This window comes from Sebastes umbrosus, chromosome 3 (assembly GCF_015220745.1).
Source record: "Sebastes umbrosus isolate fSebUmb1 chromosome 3, fSebUmb1.pri, whole genome shotgun sequence".
NCBI lineage: Eukaryota > Metazoa > Chordata > Actinopteri > Perciformes > Sebastidae > Sebastes > Sebastes umbrosus.
Genome location: NC_051271.1, coordinates 3208570 through 3229507, shown reverse-complemented (window position 1 = coordinate 3229507; position 20938 = coordinate 3208570). Strand labels below are relative to the sequence as shown.

Sequence of the window (20938 nt, the reverse complement as noted above, 5' to 3'; positions counted from 1 at the left end):
CCTAAACATAACCACGAGCGTTTCACGGTAACAACTGCATTAAATGACATGTGAAAAGCCTAACATGCGTCATCATGAATATAAATTAAGGCTGAATGCAAATTTGTTTTAATGCCACTCATTTCTTCGCAACTTGCAATTTTTAGGTGGTAGCAAGCTCAGTTTTAATACAAAGATACTGGTATCATATGAAACTAAAAAATCTAAACAATCCATCGGTACCAACCATGTCATACTAGCTTGTCTCAAAGGAGGTTAAATAACGCTCATAACTTACGCTAAATTTTAGGAGGAAAAACTAGCATGGCCATTATCAAATTGATCCCTTGACCTCTGACCTCCAGGTATGTGAATGTAAATGGGTTCTATGGGTACCCACGAGTCTCCCCTTTACAGACATGCACACTTTATGATCATCACATGCAGTTTGGGGGCAAGTCATAGTCAAGTCAGCACACTGACACACTGACAACTGTTGTTGCCTGTTGGGCTGCAGTTTGCCATGTTATGATTTGAGCATATTGTTTTATGGTAAATGCAGTACCTGTGAGGGTTTCTGGACAATATCTGTCATTGTTTTGTGTTGTTAATTGATTTCCAATAATAAATATATACATACATTTGCATAATGTTGATAAGAGTATTACATACGTGACAAATCTCCCTTTAAGGTACATTCTGAACAGATAAAAAAATGGTTGAATAATTTGCGATTTATCGTGATTAACTATTTGAATTGATTGACAGCCCTAATTAATAGTTTAGTTTAAATTTAGTTAAAGTAGTTTAAGATCAATTTTGATTTATTTGTATTCCCAAATACGTAACCCCAACCCTCACCTTTACCTGAACCTAATTCTAACCTGAACCCCTAAAACCAAGTCTGAACCGTCAAACGGGCCTTTGAACGTAATTTTCCAAAAAACGGCCTTACTCTGAAGGTCTAAAACTCAAATTGGTAGTACGCACACACACACACACACACACACACACAAAGTTACATTTTTATTTGTAATGTGATTCAAGAAAATGGAAATTAACAGAAATAATTCAGTAATACACAAACACTTCTACAGACAGACACACACACACACACACATTTATAGTTTAGTTCAAATTTAGTTTGCGTAATATTGTTTTTAAAGTTTTTAAAGTTCACATCTCCACACACTCGTGGTGATCATACACTACAAATAACAATACCTGTGATATATCTTTCTCACCACTACATGGCACTACAGCGTCATTATTCTCATTAATTACCATGTCCAAAACTATGAGCGTGAAGCAGCATGCAGGGAAATGCTTACATTTTTAGGCAATTGCAGATCAACCATGATTAAATATCCTTATTCCAGTAGTTGTTATGTCTTAAGATGACTTTACACCGTAGATGTTGTTGTCTTCCTAAATCCTTCTCTAAGATGAAAATGTTCCAAGAGTAACTTGTGTCCTCAACTTATTGTGATATCTCAAATATTATTTTTTTAGTGTGGTTGTCTTTATATTATATATAATATTATAGTTATTTAGCAGATGTTCCAGCTGATAAACACAAGTTTACAGTCAGGTAGTGTTTAGGATGACGTTAAAGGTAGAGTCAGTACACCACAAGAAGACAAGAGGAAAGGTGATGTAATCTTCAAAATAAAAGTGTCTGATTTGCAGTGAAAAGATAATTAATTAATCTTTTATCATGTAACAGCTATTGATATTTCTGTCAGAATCAACAGCGTTGTTAATAAGTCATTGCTTCAGGTCTTACTTCACCACGTGATGAGATTCTTTCAAAACTCACTTCCTGGCCTGGACGGTGTTTTGCAACCTAGTTTCATCGTCCGGCCAAATTTCAAAACTCTCTCTCTGTCACCTCGACTCAAGAAATCTCAGGTTTATAAAATGTTCTGTTCAAAAAGCAAATTACAAACAGTTTTATAAAGTTTTTTTTTTTTTCCCATGTTGGAACGCAGCCTCCTCTTTACTAGTATTCACTGTTGGACCTTAATTTGTTCTAATCTTATTGTCAGTCACAGGTCAACACAATTTCAGTCTGTGTTATAGAGTACGGAGGACGGAACCTGCCAAAATAAAGAATTAATGAATTAATAAATAAAAGACTTGAATAAATTAATGTCATTAAATGCAGCTACAATGATATTAAAAATAAATGTAGCCATTAAATGTGACATAAATTGATATTTCAGTTTTAATTCGCTACTTTATTTATTTATCTTTTTATTCATTCCTTTATTTTTTTTCTTCTGTTAAATTTTCTCTTTAATTTATTTATTTATTTGTTTTTATTATAATTTTGTTTTTATTTACTGATTTATTTATTTATTTATTTGTTTTTGCATTTATTTTCTATTTATTTTTAAATGTGTGTGTTTATTTATGTATTGTGTATACATTGAGTGACAGCCCCCTCATTTGCATAATGATGCAGAAATGCATAAGAAATGTATAAAAAAAAGAAAATACAGAAATAAATAAGTTTGGGGAAATAAATAAGGGGTGAAATGCAAAGGGAAGATCGTGCACAAATAAATAAGTGCATAAATACATAAATAAATACATACATTTAAAAATAAATAATAAATACATAAATAAGTAAGTAAAAAGGAAAATTAATCAGAAAAGTAAATCAATTAATTTATGACTACATTTATTTTTAATATTATTTTTGCTACATGAAATGATATTTATTTATTTATTGAATCATTTATTTATTTATTTTTTATTTTGGCAGGTTCCGTCCTCCTTAGTAGAGGTCTTACATCCATTGAAAATATTTTTTTAAAAGGACCATCTAACCTGTCTCGATTGCTTCTCTTCATGGACTAATCCATTCAGCAACAGTTTTATTTTGAAGGCCGTTCTACATTGTGATGGATGAGGAAGAGGTGGGGTTAAAACAGAACATGTACTTCATTCAAGTGTTACTGCACTATGTGCCCAGTAGTGTAGCATATCTTCATATCTCGACTTCACTGCATGTCACTGTTTTGGTATTTCCAATTTTAGATTTTCCTTCTTGGATATAAATGACTGATTGCCAAATGGGTAAGACCTGTTTTTCTCTCCTTCTCTCTTTTAATTGCTGGTTGTCATATTGTATATATTATATTATTTATATTTTATTTTAAATATCCTCATAAGACACAATTTTTGAATTTTATTTTCAAGTTGTGGTCTAAAAAAATATGTTATTTAATATATCAAGTTAAGGCATTGTTTTATGACATTATCAACTATGTTATTGTCTTTTAAATGTATTCCTACATATGACAAGGGATTTAACTTTCATGTCAATGTTAATGTACTTTACTTTGTGGTCATCAACACACTGGTGTTCATGACATCAATTATAAACAACTTCCGTCTCCTCACACTGTCAGCTTTCTAGTTTACAAACAGCTGTACTATAGAAATACAGTAAAAGAAAATTAATATCAGTGTTTCTGGTGCAACCGATCCGTGAGAACAGGTGTTTTTTTTAATTTATTATAATATTATTGGTGCACAATTCTTTGTAATCATCACAATCTGCACACTGTGGCTGAACGATGCACAGCTGAAATAGGGAAGAAGCAGTCATACTCAGAACTCACAGCACTGCACACCACTGATAATAATATAAAAACAGAAGTTGCTATCTTTATCTTAAATTATTATCTTTGGTTAGACATCTAAACTATCCACCTTTTAAAGTGGATATTTACTGTATGTCCACAAATATTATCTTTAAAGCCCAAATCTAAATTATGTAAATGAAGCGTTCGATGATGTTCGTCAGTGTTATTGCACAAGGTGTGTAAAGGAAGGGTGGGGATGTGGAAGTCCTGTGGTCAGATCACGAACACAGGAAGTGTTTTTTGTTAACTTTATACTCTACAAGGTTTGTTTCTCACTGAGGATGCACTCTTTTGCTTACATGTTGGTGTCTGTAACTGTGAAACTAATGCTATTCTCACTGAGGGAGACACCACAAAGCTCTCAGGGGTTTGTTAAATCTCTACGCTGATGAGAAACACATTTATATTGCTTCTGTTTTTGTCTTGTGGGAACCGCTCTCTGCTGCTTTCCTACACGCAACAGCTGCTGCTGACCATCCTCACTCAGAAGAAAGGTGTAAGAGTGTCATTTGCAACCTTGCAAAATGTTCCTCAACTCCTTTGTTCCAGTAGGAACAAATGCAGCAACCAAATAAACCAACCACAAGGGTCTGACATTCTTATGAGTGATAGTTTTTAAGCCAATCAACAGAGACTCAATGGGGGTTAAGATATATACAATTAAAATGAGGGCTGCAAAGTTAACACGACAATAACGCGTTTACGCAAATTTGCTTTAATGCCGCTAATTTCTGTAAACCCATTAACGCAAAGTTGGAGTTAAAGCTAGAGTGAAGATACTGGCATCATATGAAACTAGAAAACCTAATGTATCCATTGGCACCAACCATTTCATTAACCGTGGTTGGCCACCATTAACCCGTCTTGTGATTTTTAGACTAAATATTGGCGAGGAAAAAGTGGCATGGCCATTTTCAAAGGGGTCCTTTGACCTCTGACCTCAAGATATGTGAGTGAAAATGGGTTCTATGGGTACCCACGAGTCTACCGTGTTATGATTTGAGCGTATTTTTTATGCTGAATGCAGTACCTGTGAGAGTTTCTGGATAATATTTGTTAATGTTTTGTGTTGTTAATTGAATTCCAGTAATAAATATATTCATACATTTGCATAAAGCAGCATATTTGTCCACTCCCATGTTGATAAGAGTATTAAATACTTTACAAATCTCCCTTTAAGATACATTTTGAACAGACACAAAATGTTTGATACATTATTAATTGATCACAATGTGTTTAAATTAATTTGTGCGTTAGAAAGCAATGATGCTTTTACACAAGTACTGATGTCAGGTTTACAGAGATCTGGTCATGTGGTTACATCTTTTTTCGACATTAGAGCCATATAGTATGCATCGTTGGGTGAAAGGTGGAATTCAGTAAGAAAAATCTGAATTTAGAAGGGAAAAATGTCCAAATTCAGTCAGAAAATCTGATAGAAAACACAGAATTATGACTTAACAACTTCCCTGACTTGTCACCGGATCATTCAATTTTCACAATATTCACATATATTCTGAGATTGGCACAGACGATGACGTCGTTGATGCCCTGACTGTTCCTCTTGTTCGACCATGACACTGACATTTGTGGGTTTGAGAGAAATGTCTCAACAACCAGTGGAAGGATTGTCATGACATTTATTTTGCCCCCCTCATGATAAATTGTAAAAACGTTTTTTTTAATTGGTCACTCACATATGGCTGACTCATATGTTACTTAACTCTGATGTGGGAGTGAGGAGGTGAGATGGTGATTGGCAAAGAGGAAATATGACTAAAGGTTCCTCCCCAGAGCCTGTAAACTGTGTCTGATTATGTATCGTGGAATATGTATCGCACACATGGTTATATTTGTGGTGACTGATCTCTTTCATGAGAAAGCCACAAACATATCACATATGTTCCAGAGAAACCTCTCTTCCTTGTGCTGTGGTTAGATTTAAATATGCAGTACATTATTCAAATTAAACAAAACAACGTGAAACTACTTTTAAAACTAAAGAAACAAGGTCATTACTACTTCATCGTCTATTCCAGGGGGTCAGTAACTTGCAGCTCCGGAGCCAAATGCGGCTCTTTAGCCCTTCTCCAGTGGCTCCCTGTGGATTTTTTAAGAAAATTTGTTGAAATGAATAACTGTTTATTTGTTAATATTTTCATCTTTATTTATCATTGTTGTAGGTTTATGGTACAAAGGTACGACGGAGTATTATGTGCCACATTGAGGAAAAAAAATAAATCTGAGATTTCGAGAATAAGGTCATAATATTATGATAATAAAGTCATATTAGTTTATATATATATATAGTAATTTTTCGTGTTATTTTCTTTTTTTCTCTTAAAGTATGACTTTATTCTCGTAATATTACGACTTTTTTTCTCGTAAATTTATGACTTTATTCTCGTTATATGACGACTTTTTTCTCGTAAAGTTATGACTTTATTCTCGTTATATTAAGATTTTGTTTCTTGTAAAGTTATGACTTTATTCTCGTAATATTCAAACTTTTTTCTCGTAATATTCAGACTTTTTTCTTGTAAAGTTATGACTTTATTCTAGAAATCTCAGATTTGTTTTTCCCTCAATGTGACCCTAATACACCGTTGTACATTTGCACTTTGTTCCTCACTGCATTAGACTTATATACTATATACTTAGACTATAAGTTGTGTTACCTTCATCACAATGCTCAAATGTTTTGCGGCTCCAGACAGATTTTTTTTGCCTAAAATGGCTCTTTTGATAGTAAAGGTTGCTGAGCCCTGGCCTATCCAAATGACAGAGCTCGCGTCTTCCTGGTTAAATCCACTGACATCTAAAAGGAAGCCTGCATTGGATGATTAAGCCATCAAAGTAGATTATGTCATTATTTTAACTGAGTATCCGAATGTGATGAAAGTTGCCTGGGCTGATCGTTGTGATGATGTGAAGAACGTAATCTGAATTCCTGCGAATCTTGTTTGATGTTTTTGTTCCAATTTTCGCAGTTTCCTCAGATTTTACAGCAGATGAGAAGATGGAGATCGAGGGCATTAAGAAATATAAGAAAGACCTTCTGGATGATATCCAGGTACACAACCACACACTTTGTCAAACAAAATTGAATTTATGATCATCACTGACTTGTCCTGCTCTTAATATTGAGAAAACAAATATAAAAGACTTTCCTTTCATTCTGTGCAGAAGTTAAAGATGGAGATAGACAACATCATGGCGGGTGTACTCAGCTTTGAGTCTGCAGAGGAAAAGTAAGTTTTACTCTGGGAAAATCCCCACACCTACCGTTCTTTTGACACAACTCCCACTTAATGCTCCAACATCTTTTTTCAATGCCATGCATGACTCAGTTTCACAGTTGCTTTTCAACAACTTTCACCCACCTCTGGGTTATCTTGTTCCCGATGTACTCACTCAGAGGATTTTAAAGAAATAGTTCAAGAACAAAAACTTCAAAATAGTATTTGTTCTATCAATCCCTTTGAAATGGGCACTGGAACATTCAGGAACAAAAGGTGTTCTCTATAGTGAACCTAACTGAACACTCCATCCAGTAAAGTAAATCTCAAATTTGTCAACAATCCCACAAATCAAAGTGCCTTTCTCGTGATACCTAATAGTCCATTAGTTTACAGTACATTCAAGATTAATGTCTATTGTTGTGTCTGAACATCCTGATGCAAAAGGAAATACAATCTCACACATATTCCACTTACACTTTATGTGTCGATTAAACAAACAAGGAGCTCGGTTGCCAGGAGATACTGTATGTGTTGATTGTTGATGTTTTTGCATTCAGTCAGAGTGTTATGAGGTGTCAAGTGATGCAACGGGTATAACAAGAGAAAAAGGCCACTAAGGGTGGATGGGTTTGCTGGTGGTTGTGTATTTATTTTTATTAATTTGAAATGTATTTATTTATGTTTGCATTTATTTTTTACTTATTTTTTCATGCATTTATTTTTGCAATTATTTATATATATTTTTTTATATACTATCTATCTATATATATTATTATTTTTTTTTTTTTTTAGGTGATATTTTTCCTTTTAAATGAAGACATACGATGGAGATAAAATGAACTGTCAGTGAGAAATACATTGTTTGACCGAGGCTAGTGGTACAGAGTTTGGAAAATTAATAACTAGATAACCAAATAAATACTTAGCGTCGCTACTAATGATGATGCTACGTGACGCACAATATTATAATTAAAGTTAAGAATAATCTGAAGAGAGAATTCTGCTTCTGAATGTCTGCCTGAAATAATATAATGTATACTTAGAATTAGTTATTAATACTATTGAATTGTTTTGATTTTTCTGCAGCAAGACCATGGAGAAGAGCAAACAGTTCTCAAATGGGAAGAAGAAATTCAACATGGACCCCAAAAAGGTGAGCTCAGAAGAGTCAAAAGAGACAAAAGTCAACACACAGTGAACAGGTTTTTGTTGAAATATCCTTATTAGCATAATGCTTGGTGAGAAATTACTTGTTGCTATTCTTGAAAGGTTTAAAAAAAAAAAAAACCTCGTCCATATCACCGTGTGTTTCTGAGCTTTATCAACCTTCAGCTCTTTTCGATGTGTGGACTTCCTCTCATTTAACCACACTGAAGCTGCTGTGAGTCTGCGAACCTTCGCTGATGCAGGTCCACACAGCACAGTTTCTGTGGTTTCAGTGGCACATCAAGCTTGTTGCTGTTGTGAACGCAAATGTTTGCAACAATAGATACAAAGTAAAAGCATTTCCGTTTTTCTGCTTACTGGAATAAGTCTATTCTGAACAGTAGTTGGTATTTGAGCTTACCGGAACTGTAGACGAACTTTAGAGGTTAACTTTAGGCCCTTTTTGTGTTTTGTTTATACATTCTTGTGTTGACCGTAAGACTTTACATAAAGTTTAGATTCCTAGATCAAGATAACAGGGAAATAATGCGCTTTCTAACCAATATGAACAGCCGATTAGACTCAGGCTATTAAATAGGTGTTATCAGTCGCTATAAGCCCCATAGATGTGGGTCAATAAGGGCCTACTACACTCACTAGTAGGTTTTATCATCTATTCACATGGTAGATCACCGAAAGAAGGTATAAAAGAACACGACAGCGACCTCTTGACTGTATAATTATGACAGGAGCAGAAGCAGAAGTCAGGTACTGTAGTATAGACATTGTGAAACTCCATAAGAGGTGGGTCAGGGACAATGGATGGGACACAAAACACAAGGTTTTCACTCAGGAGACTGGATTTTGCATTCCGTGCAAAATCAACAATGTGTAGTTGTCTTTGTGTTTGTAGTTATTTTAATGCAAAACACAATGTTTTTCTTTAAACTTTACTAAGTGTCTATTTTTGCCTAAACCTAAAAAAACCTTTTTGTTTGTGTTCAAAAACTGATTTTTCATTCAGGAGATTGAAATTTGCATCCTGTGTGAAACCAACAATATGTAGTTGTCTTTGTGTTTGTAATTACTGTAATTTAACCCAAAACACAATGTTTTTCCCTAAACCTAAAGATGTTGTAGTTTTATTGCCTAAACCTAAAGAAGTTGTAGTTTTGTTGCCTAAACCTAAAGAAGTTATATATATTTTTGCCTAGACCTAAAAAAGTTGTAGTTTTGTTGCCTAAACCTAAAGAAGTCTTTTTGTTTGTGTTCAAAAAGTGACATTTCATTCAGTTTTACAACATGTTAGAACGTGTTGTTTTTAAGTTTCACTTTTACAACGTAGTAGGCGTAGTAGGCCCCTAACGACCCACATCTATGGTGCTTATAGCAACTGATAACGCTTATTTAATGGCCTGACAAAAGTCGAATCAGGTGCTATGAAAGGGTGATATGGATAGGAGATGGTAAAAAAATTTTTTTTAGCGAATTACATATTTCTGCGCTCTGTATGGATTGTTTTTTTTTTATTTTCCATTCAATAATTTGGGTCCCTCAATTTTAGGAATGAATCATAACCTCATAGACCATGAAAAAAGAAAAAGCTATTTTAGTAACTCTCACTTCTTTATTGCTGAAAATGTGTTATTTCTGCATTTATCAGCATCGTCAAAATGCTGCATTAGATGCTGCTACTTTTAGAAATCATTTGTGGCGGGGGGGGGGGTATTTCCATATAGCAATATATATTTTCAATCATCCTTTTCCTCTCCAAACCCTATGATGGAGGAGAAAGAGGAAGAGAAATTAGTTTTAAGGAATTGGGATTACAGAAGCTGCTCGCTCGCTCGGTTTTACCAAACTAAGATGAGATCATTGTGAAACTTAACACATTTAAACACCAGCACAGTGGGCAGTATGTGTGAGTGTGGGTTTAAAGCACTATGTCATGAACTAAAAATACATGTGCAAGTTAAGCCATAGATGCAATAAAGCAAATCTTAAACAGTAAATAATGTGTAAATGTATAGCTCCAGTAAAATATCTTCTACTTTCTGTGTGTTTGCGTGCAGGGCATGAAATACATGGTGGAGAATAAGCTGCTGGATGGAAGTGCTCAAACCATCGCTGAGTTCCTCTACAAGGAGGAGGGACTCAACAAGACAGCCATTGGAGAATTTCTTGGAGAAAGGTGAGGAGAAGGAGGACGAGGAGGAGGAGGAGGAGGGAAGACAAAGGGGTGAAGAAATGATGAGGATAATTAGGACAATAGCTAAGAGCAAGTAGGAAGAAAGGAAAAGGGATGAGGAGGAGAGTGAGGATTTGAGACAGAGGAAGAGATTGATGATGGAAAGGAGGAAAAGCAAAAAATGAATAAAGGAGACATGAAGAAAGAAAGGTGGAGGAAGGTAGGAGGAAGATAAAAAAAGGGGAATCTTGGAAGGAAAAATGAGGGAAAGAAGAAAGGGGAGGATAACAGGTAACACGTAATAGCAGCAGGAGGAGGAGAGAGAGAGATTTGAGGGCAGGTTCCAACAGAGAAAGTGAATACCTTCCTCTGGTTTCATGTGTCTCTCTCCACCACACCCCCAACCCCCATCTGTCCCACAGGGAGGAGCTCCACCTCCAGACCCTGAAGGCCTTCGTGGAGCTGCACGAGTTCTCCGACCTCAACCTGGTCCAGGCCCTCAGGTAAGCTCCCTCTATCTTCACTCCTGTCTCGTCTACGCATCGTCATTACCATCATTAACAGAATGAACAGAAACACGGGCATGTATAGCTCTTATCAAGACTCAAGAGATTAAGTTTACTAACTTAAAGGGTTAAGATGTTTATATGTGTGAAAGATAGGAAAAGAGGGAATAAGAAAAAAGTATTGATTGATAATAGCTTGAAAAATAGAATGAATAATAATATGCTGTAATGACCCGTATCAAACATAGTGGAATATTAGTGTGCATGTAAATGTAGTCATTGATTATTATTTTTTTTGGTGTTTCCGAACTTTTCTGTGATTTGGTATCATTGTATTTCTTTTTTTTTTTTTATGGCGCCACTTTTCTGTTGCAAACACAAGCAAAATCAAGAAAAGACAACATTCATGAATAACTTAAAAATCTTCACATAATCTCTGAAATGTAACTATCAAACCAGCTATTTTTACAGCTGTTAACACAACATAATGACCTAATTCAGATTCGGTGGAAAGTAACACTCTGCTATCTGCGTCACTGAGTTAGATGTCATGTTTTTATCGGAAGTGAGCAGTTGGAGGAAATGCATTCAGATCTTCTTCTTAGGTAAAAATGACCAATACAACAGTGTTAAAATACTCCATTACAAGTAAAAGGTCCTGTTTACAAAAAAAGACAAGGGGCACTCCACCGCTATTTTACACAGAAGTTCACTTGTCGTGAGGAGTACTACTCAGCCTGGGAAAACAGTTGTTTGATGTTGTTTGTGGCTTCGCCAGGTCTGAGAAAATGATCCTGATGATGTCATAGTGACGTTATCAGAGTTATCTCGGCCGTGGATTGGTGGCTACAAACAGAAAGCCTGCAGCACAAACTGTGGGGTGTGGAGTTTGAAACATGCAGGGCATGACGAGTCCAATGAAAAGCGAGCATTGTTAGCATTTAGCTCAAAAGCACCACTGTGCCGAGGTACAGCCCCACAGAGCAGCTAGCATGGCTGTAGACTCTAATGGTACGTGTCCACAGGATCCGGCCTTTCCAGACTTCCCTTTCATTGTCTCTGTAAGCAGCTCTGCAATGCATTCTGGTAGCATGGCGGCCCGATTCTAGAGACGGCGCGTCATGTTGCCAGACACTCCAGAGAAACTTTTAAACTAGCCGTTGTGAATCTAAAATAAAGGCAAATTCAGCAACTGCATGGCTTATTTCCCTCATAAAATGTTTTCAGAAACACATTTCGGTGAACTGTTTTCGTAATATAAGAGAAAAAAAAGTTTCCAAACAAGCTGCCAGCAGCAGCGTCCAATCAGGTGCCTCATGCCTAGTGTCTAGTGGCAGCCAATCAAGCGTCCAATGCTGGGAAGCGAGGCGATCCCTCATGTCCAAAAACGCTCCTGTGGACACGTACCATTTGACTTGCTAATCAGTCTCTTGCAGGTCCTCCAACTTTATGGTAGCGCAATACTAAATACTACTTGCTGGAGTGCCCATTTGAGGAAAAAGTACAGCAGTATTTTCATTAAAAGAGTACTTTCTTTATTAGGTGATCATATGTTCTGTATGTAATTTGCAGAGTAACTAGTAGCTTAACTGTCAAATCAATATAGTGAAATAAAGACTACAATCTCTAAATGTAGTGAAGTAGAAGGAGGTCGCAGTACAGCAGCATTGGTCAGTGGCCCTATGTGCCAAACTCTGACGCTCCACGTCCCCCCCCTAGCATCAGGTTTGCAAGTGAAGGGCTGCCTCTGGTGGCAGTAGTAATTATGACGGAGGTAAAGGAGGAAGTCAGGTAGCGGTAAGAAAGTCCGCGTAGGAAGCCAGGATGGATTGACGGACCAAACAAACACAAGACTTTCACCCAGGAGATGCACCATGTGAAACTAAATTGAAATTACGTACATAACTTAAGTTACATAACAAACAAGTAGTTTTGTTTGAATTCACGTGTTGAAGTCTATTGAACTACCCTACGCTAAAGAGATGTAGGCGTTAAAAAGTGACGCCAAGGGGTCGGAAGTGAGAATGTGATGAGCTGTAAATACAAGTTAAGTACATGTATTATAAAATTGTTATCTAATATGGGAAATATATGACAATACGTCTGAGTAAATGTAAAAAGCATCATCACATAAAGTCACACTAAAACTGCAACTGCTGCAAACCCAGACACACTCTCCAGATGTGGGGTGCATCTGGAGTTCACATGCTGGTCAACCCATATAGATAAACATGTAGCCTACAGTATAATGTTACAAACAGAGGTTGATGTTGTTGTGGTGTGTATGTGACAGACAGTTCCTGTGGAGTTTCCGTCTGCCTGGTGAAGCCCAGAAGATCGACCGCATGATGGAGGCCTTCGCCACGCGCTACTGTGACTGTAACACTCATGTCTTCCAGTCAACTGGTGAGCTTCAAATATACATCTGTCCACTTCCTGTCTGGGCTGTGTGGGGTGGGGAGAGGGGGTGTAAATGATCAAATCACCTCTCTTTCTCTTTTTCCATCGCCTCTTTTTCTTTCCAGATCTGTCTCTTCTTCACTGACTTTGTATTTATGCCTTCTCTTATTCTTTGTGTGTGTGCGTCTTCCTCTGTATCACCAGACACGTGCTACATCCTGTCATTTGCCATCATCATGCTCAACACCAGCCTCCACAACCCCAACGTGAAGGACAAGACCACTCTGGAGCGTTTCATCTCCATGAACAGAGGCATCAACAACGGAGAGGATCTACCTAATGACCTGCTCGGGGTGAGAACCGCTGGCCAATCACAGGAAGACAACTGGCCATCTATTTGTTTTTTCAAGGTCCACTGTGTTTTAAAGGATAGGTCCACCATTCTTTCTGTCTCAAACAAAAGTCAGGTGAACACATGTCAACCCAGTCACCAGGAAAAATGTTGGCATTACGTTTCTACAAACCACGAGATACGTTGAATGTTGACGTTTCGGAACCAAAAATATATTTCGTTTCAGCCTCGTATAACGCCTGCAGAAATGCATAATGCCACGTGGTTAATGTTGTGAAACGATTGGATAGGTTTAGGCAATAAAACAGACTTTCATTACAAGCGTAAAGAAATATAATCTGCGAGAATTCTTCGTAATTCACATGATTTTTAGGAGACAGAGCTGCAACGTATCAACGTATATTAACAACGTATATTAACAACGTATATTAACAACGTATCGTAACAACGTAGCGAAACAACGTAGCGTAACAACGTAGCGTAACAACGTAGCGTAACAACGTAACGTAACAACGTAACTTAACAACGTAACAACGTAGCGTAACAGCGTGGCTACCGTAAAAAAATAACAAACGCCCTTAGCAAACTTTCTTATGTAACGTTACGTAACAAGCGTAAAGTCAACGTTTACTTCTGGTTTCACGCGGGACAGCGGTCTCCTGGGTGAAAGTCCTGTGTTTGTTTGACCCACCCATCCCTTAGTGAACTTTCTTGCTTGTTATACTCATTATTTTACCACTTAACTTTCAATAACGGTCGATATACTACGTTACTTGCTCTTACCGAATGCAAAAACATCGACATTCAACGTGTCCGTGGTTTGCAGAAACGTACAATGCCAACATTTTTTTCTTGCCGATGATCTACATTGAAACAGGGTCTGTAATCGTTCCTCCTGTTCAAACTGTCCATTAAGGGAATCGCTTACCAAGGAGTAGAATACAAAAAGACATGCCATACATATTTGTGCCATCTTTGTGGGATGTCAGAAAATGAAAATGAAATGGATGTAAAACCATGCGGTACTTTCTCTGCTGAAAAAAATAATTCCACTATCTCACAATCACCACATCACCTGGAACAGAAACTCACACACAAAACCACGTTCAGGTTGTTCTCAGGTTGCCTAGTTTCCAAGTCAGTCATAGCTGATGTTGGCATGCAGGAGGTGCTGGCATTTAGTCCCAGACAGTGGGCTGGTGTTAAACTAAATATGTGTGAACACTCCCATGTCTGTCACTCAAAACTGAAACACACAGACATGTTTGTGCTTTGGTTTCTCAGTTTGAGTGAATAGATTTAATACATAAATGATGACTGCAGGGTTTTACCTGGAGACAACTTGTATCCCCTATTGCTTGGACCTGTTTAGATTTCTGCATCTAATTTTTGCATTTAATTTCCTCTGATTGGTTTTCAGACTTTAGCTCACAATTTTTGTTCAACGAATGATACAAGACATTAAATTGTTGCAAATGTTTTTTTGTTTTTGTTTCTATTCAACTCCATTCTACTCAGAAACTGTACGAGAGCATTCACAATGAGCCTTTCAAAATCCCAGAGGATGACGGGAATGATCTGACTCACACCTTCTTCAACCCTGACAGAGAAGGCTGGCTTCTCAAACTTGGTAAAATACCTCTCCAAAAATAGTCTGTTCGTATGAATAATTGTGAATAACTTGGGTTGTTTTTAAACTCCAGATGTTTTAAACCAAATGTATGTGTGCTCTGTGCTGCTGGGCTACATTATATATATATCTAAGCTGCTACATAAGACTAAAAACGGGAAAGTACAGAGGAAGCAGTCAGAAAATGACCCAATAATGTGCATAACCTCATGTGGTTTGCATGCACGCCACGCAAACCACATACAGTACCTTCAGTGTAAGGTTATGCAGAACTTCACACGGATGACCTCGGCAGGCTTAAAGTTGCACAAACTCTGACAGCACAGCAAATAACCATGCATATAAAGGTCTTTATTTTTATTCTTTCTCTATATTTCAGGAGGTCGGGTTAAGACGTGGAAGAGGCGATGGTTCATCCTGACTGACAACTGCCTCTACTACTTTGAGTTCACAACCGTAAGGCTCCTACACTGCTCCTTTTAAGTCGCCTTGACGTACAACCAGATACAGACTGTCCTTAATAGAAAAGACAACAGCATAAGTCATTTGTTCAAACACTTAAAATGTATGCATTTCTAAATTTGTCTTTAATTCAGTTGTGTAATACAAAACCTCTTAGAGAGGAGGTCATGGTGGACAGTATGGTAGGGCTTACACAGCGTGCAACTTCACAACGTATCCTCATACAACAGTTCATCTTAGTTATTCCTCATTTTTCGTGCATTTCCCTACGCAGGTCCAGCAACACGTGTCAATTTCCACACGTTACATGCATACAGTCTTGTATACCAAGAATGGTTGTCTTTTCGTTAGCTTAGAATGAGCCGTTTAGGAAGCAGATTCTCTTCACGGAGTTCTCCATGTTGCTCACACCAAACTCTGGCTCTAGAGAGAGACTTTCACATTCTTTACGTTACCTGAAGGCCACCGTAGTTCTCCGACACGCTTGTGAAACTGCGGTAACGTGAGTCGCAGAGTGCTAAACCGTGGTACCGCCAGCTGCCGCCTGACTTCCCTTGCTCCTAAAGTAGTGTTATTATGGTAGGATGGCCTCGGAGCGAGGCGAACAGCGTTACCACAGTTTAACACTCGGCAGCTCGTCTTCCGCAGTCTCGGAAAGGGAGGAGTGAGAAGGAACTCAGTTGGTTGGTTCAGTCTGCAACCACACCACTAGATGCCACCAAATCCTTTACACTGTCCCTTTAAGTACGGAAGTTACGTGACAAATAAATCAACATTGAATTCTGGTTTCACACGGGACACTAACAGCGGTCTGCTGGCTGACAGTCTGTATTTTTTGACCCACCCATCCACCTTGACCTCCTCCCTACACGGTTGTTTGCCGCTCTTTATACTTCCTGGTTCACGATTATGTGGACTAAATATGCATTGATTTTGTAGGATGTACACGACTTACAGTGCATTACTTTTTGTAGATATAGCTACGAACAGTGTATGAGAAAAGCCTGAACTTCAACAACATAGACGTTGGTTGCTTTTAATATTGACGGCAACCCTTTAACCTTTAGCAAAAAGTTCTGATCAGCTTTGTTCAAGTTGTTTTTTGGGTCATATTAGAAGGCCTTTGTTGGCCAGATGACACAGCCACAATACAACTTTTTTCATCTTAAAGGTCGATAACTACACTTCAGAGTCAAACGTTTTTCGTTATCAGTATAGAATTCACTTTGTTTCAGCTGGTGCTATCAAAATGTGTCTTTAGTGTCACAAGTTGTCACAGTATGTGATGCTCTACCTCTTCTGCTTCCCTTCTTCTTGTGACGCCAGTGACATTTTTACTCTTCCGTCTCGCCCTCCTGATACATCGCCTGACTCACTCCATCTCTTTTATAATCTGTCTGCAGGATAAAGAGCCCCGAGGCATCATCCCTCTAGAGAACCTTTGTGTGAGAGAAGTGCCGTATCCTCGCAAACCGGTGAGATAGCGTGTTTTCTTTCAACTCTGACATGTTTACGAGCTTATTATTGTATTGTATTGAATCGGGGGGCCGCTCTGTTGTGAATGTTGTGAACCCTCGAGTTTGGTCGATAGATTTAAAGATTGATTGTCGCATATTTCCGGTGTCGTCTAGTACTGCCTGGAGCTGTACAACCCCAACAAACGAGGGCAGAAGATCAAAGCGTGTAAAACCGAGACGGACGGCAGAGTGGTGGAGGGGAAGCACCAGTCCTACACCATCTGTGCTGCCGGCGCGGAGGAGAGAGACTCCTGGATCGAGGCCATCAGGTCAGACCACACACACACACACACACACACACGCACACACACACACACACGCACACACAGACATACCTGATTTTGCTTACATCCACAGAAAAAGCAACGTACTTAACCAAACAAGTCAGAATACATTATGTAACAATTAGGACTGTCAAAGTTAAGACGCGATAATAAGACGTTTACGCAAATTAGTTTTAACAATAATTTCTTTCACGCATTAATGCAACCTGTGATTTTTACCTCATAGTGTGTTCAGTTTTAAAGCTAGAGTTGCATCATATGAAACCAGAAAACCTAAGGTATCCATTGGTATCAACCATGTCATACTAGCTTGTCGCAATGGAGGATAATAACGCTACAAACCTATGCTAAATTTTGGCAAATGAGAGCATTGCAGAGCGGCAGCCGTGAGCTAGCCAGTGGGGCGCGAGCAAATGCACGAACATGTACTAAATGCATGTGCTGCAGGCCCGGCCCCTACATTTTGTTCTAGTGGTGAAGACCGTTTACTAAGTAGCTAGGTTTCTTTCCTAAACATGTATACATCTAACCTTAAAGCAGCAGAGGGTAGAAATGGAGCAAGTATGATTAAAAAAAGTTAATTTTATAAAACGGTCACTATATCCTGACAGTAGTGCATGAGACAGGTAATCTGAAAAAAATCAAGTGTCCTCCGGTGCTCCTAACGGCATCTGCAAGATTTCACAGACTGGAGGAAAACAACCAATCAGAGCTGATCTGGAGTCTGCCGTCCAGACAGAGAGCCGGCTGTCAATCACTCGTGAACTCCGACCAAACGGTCAAACTAGGCAGCGCGGATCAAATATGAATCAATATTATGTTACTGTAATGCCTATTTCTCGCCTCAAAGATTTTCAAAGCCTGAAAACAGAGCCATGAGGAGGTGCAGAAGTCTAGTTTTCTCTCAGAACACTTATTACAATATGCTGAAAGGTTATTATGGATTTTTTTGCCCAATGATGCCAAAAATATATACTGCCTACTGCCACTTTAAAGAGCACTTTTCCTCTAGATCGACCTACATTTTGCATCACAATGCAGAAGAGTCCTCACTATGCTGGTTTAAAACTGAAATTGGTCCTCAAGAAGACAGCATTACAAGCCCACACACACAAACTAATATAGCTGCATAAGCCTTTCTATAATGACGCTCATCTCTACTCCATTCAGGGCGAGCATCACCAAGGATCCATTCTACGACTTGGTCTCAATCCGTAAGAAGAAGGTCATAAACCAAGCTCCCCAGGACTGAGCGGTCCAGCACCCCCCATGGACATTTATAATACTGCAACACAGTGGGATCCTTTCCCTCCTCCTCCTTTAAGTTGTATTAAACACCCGTCAACACAACTGAGCGAGGACACTGGAGGCGAGACACTGACGGAGGTCGTTTAGGCTAAAAGAGAGACTTCTCTTTCCACTTCTCTTTTTTACAGACCGAGCTGAACAGTGTCAAATGTGAAAACGGTGACTCATTTCACCGTCAGCGCAACAAGCCACAAACAATTTTGTCATAATGTCTTCCGCAATGAGAAGCTCATTTTCGGTCGATGTCGGTCTGCTCCAGAACGCTTTGTTTCTCGGATCGGGATGACAAATGAAGCACGTGATGTCCCAGCAGATCTACTGAATGCATGCTATAAAAAAGGGAAGAAGTGTCTCAGCTTCCTACCAGTTCTCATGAGGCTCAAAACTGCACGGACATTTAAAGTACACAGCTTTTACTTCTGTCCAGTGGATCATTATTTCTACACATCATACAGCTATACTGTTCCGGTTAGGAGTCATTTGAGGACCGTTGGACATGCTTCCTTTTGTAAATACAGATATATTTTCAAGCATTTAGTAATTCTTTTTTTTACCTTGTAAAGTTTCTATACTTTATAGAGTGACATATAGAATTTCCCTTAACATGCAGAACACTTGTTCTAATCAGAACAAGTCTGCAATATTTCACTTACCTTTATAGCACAGTGCAATAAGTGCAATATGCATTCTGTCTACTTTGATTTTATTGCCACGTGCACACTGTAATATATGAAAAAAGAAATCTTTTAATTGTACCTTATATTGTGTGTCAGTTTATTTTCTTGTGAATTATTTAATAAAAAAGGATTAAATTGCTTGTTGACATGTGAGACTGGATCCTGTTTTTGCTTTAAGGAGCAGCTGTGTTTCCGGGTGAACGCTCTCTGAAACCATCAGACCACACCTCGTTCTCTCATACTTATGGTCTCTATGTGTGTGTGTGTGTGTGTGTGTGTGTGTGTGTGTGTGTGTGTGTGTTTATATGCACAGCTCACATCCTTGCATGTGTTTCCTGAAGGGTGAAGCACCTAAACCACCTTTGCTATTAGTGCAATATCATAAACAGGCTAATTTTATTCATTTTATCGCACTAACACAAGTCATGTTCAGCTTCCTCTTCCTCCTTCTTCTTCAACGCCTTGTTTTTGACATTGTATTGAAACAGATGTGACAGTTAAAACCGGGATGAACTTAGTTGAAAAGGTAAACATTTTTTTAGAAATGAAGTTTATACATGTCATCATTGTGTCAACTGCATTAAATGATTATATTTCAGTGTGTGGCAATATCCAAACTGCACATTGAAAAATGTGAAATGCTGATAAGACAAGTCATAACGACAGCTGTATTTAAGCTGCACCCAGCGTTGAGTTAGACATCTATCCACCTGTAGTTGGTTAAATCCATGTTTACTTGCTTCCACATTACATCTACGTCTGCAACTATTTTCATTATCATATTAAATCTTTTATTTGGGTTTTGGACTGAGAAAACAAGACAATTAAAGACATCATCTTGGACTTTTGGGTAACTGGGGTGGACATTTTTCACTATTTTCTGACATTTTATAGACCAAACAATAATCTAGAAAATAATCAACAGATTATTCAATTAATTGTTTGGTCTATAAAATGTCAGAAAAATGTCCACCCTATAGTAGTTTCTCAAAGTCCAAGACTTTAATTGTCTTGTTTTCTCAGTCCAAAACCCAAATATATTCAGTTTAATATGATGATAAAGAGAGAAAGGAAAGAAATTGCCATATTTGAAAGCCTGAAAACAACATCTTCTGCCATTTGTTCATCAAAAATTAATGATTTGTGGATTATCAAAATAGATTTCTAATCGATGTAGCTCTAATTACATCACCTGGAACTACAGTTTTGGATTAAAGGTCTTCTATGTATATATGTATTTATTGTAAACTGCATTGTGTTGTTTTCATAGAGCATTCCTCAACGTGTTCATCCTAAAGGCTGAAAAATACTTTATTTGTATATAAAACATTTTCAAAGCCTTTTTAAATGTTACATTGTTTAAAGATTCCCTACACACATGTTTTAAAACATGAAAATATTAGGCCTGTTAATTGATTAAAATATTTAATCATGATTAATCGCATATTTTTTATCTGTTCAAAATGTACCTTAAAGGGAGATTTCTCAAGTATTAATCCTCTTATCAACATGGGAGTTAATAAATATGCTTCTTTATGTAAATGTATGTATAATTTTATGATTGTAAGTCAATTAACAACACAAAACAATG

At 37.7% G+C, this 20938-nt stretch overlaps 1 protein-coding gene across 1 annotated transcript; it reads left to right on the top strand.

Moving 5' to 3' along the window:
• The first annotated feature begins 2931 nt into the window (after positions 1 to 2931).
• cyth4b (cytohesin 4b) lies at positions 2932 to 19500 on the top strand. The gene is made up of 13 exons (XM_037765516.1): positions 2932 to 3063; positions 6626 to 6708; positions 6822 to 6886; positions 7964 to 8030; positions 10096 to 10214; positions 10634 to 10714; positions 13011 to 13123; positions 13322 to 13470; positions 14988 to 15099; positions 15479 to 15555; positions 16965 to 17036; positions 17193 to 17347; positions 18533 to 19500. The coding sequence occupies exons 1-13, from the start codon at positions 3045 to 3047 to the stop codon at positions 18612 to 18614; spliced, it is 1194 nt and encodes a 397-aa protein (XP_037621444.1). The 5' UTR covers positions 2932 to 3044; the 3' UTR covers positions 18615 to 19500.
• The last annotated feature ends 1438 nt before the right edge of the window (positions 19501 to 20938 follow it).

Bases quoted from the DNA above. Each gene is read 5' to 3' on its own strand.
- cyth4b (XM_037765516.1), top strand. The intron at 6,887-7,963 runs GTAAGTTTTACT...ATTTTTCTGCAG, and splicing joins TTTGAGTCTGCAGAGGAAAA to CAAGACCATGGAGAAGAGCA. The intron at 15,556-16,964 runs GTAAGGCTCCTA...ATCTGTCTGCAG, and splicing joins ACTACTTTGAGTTCACAACC to GATAAAGAGCCCCGAGGCAT.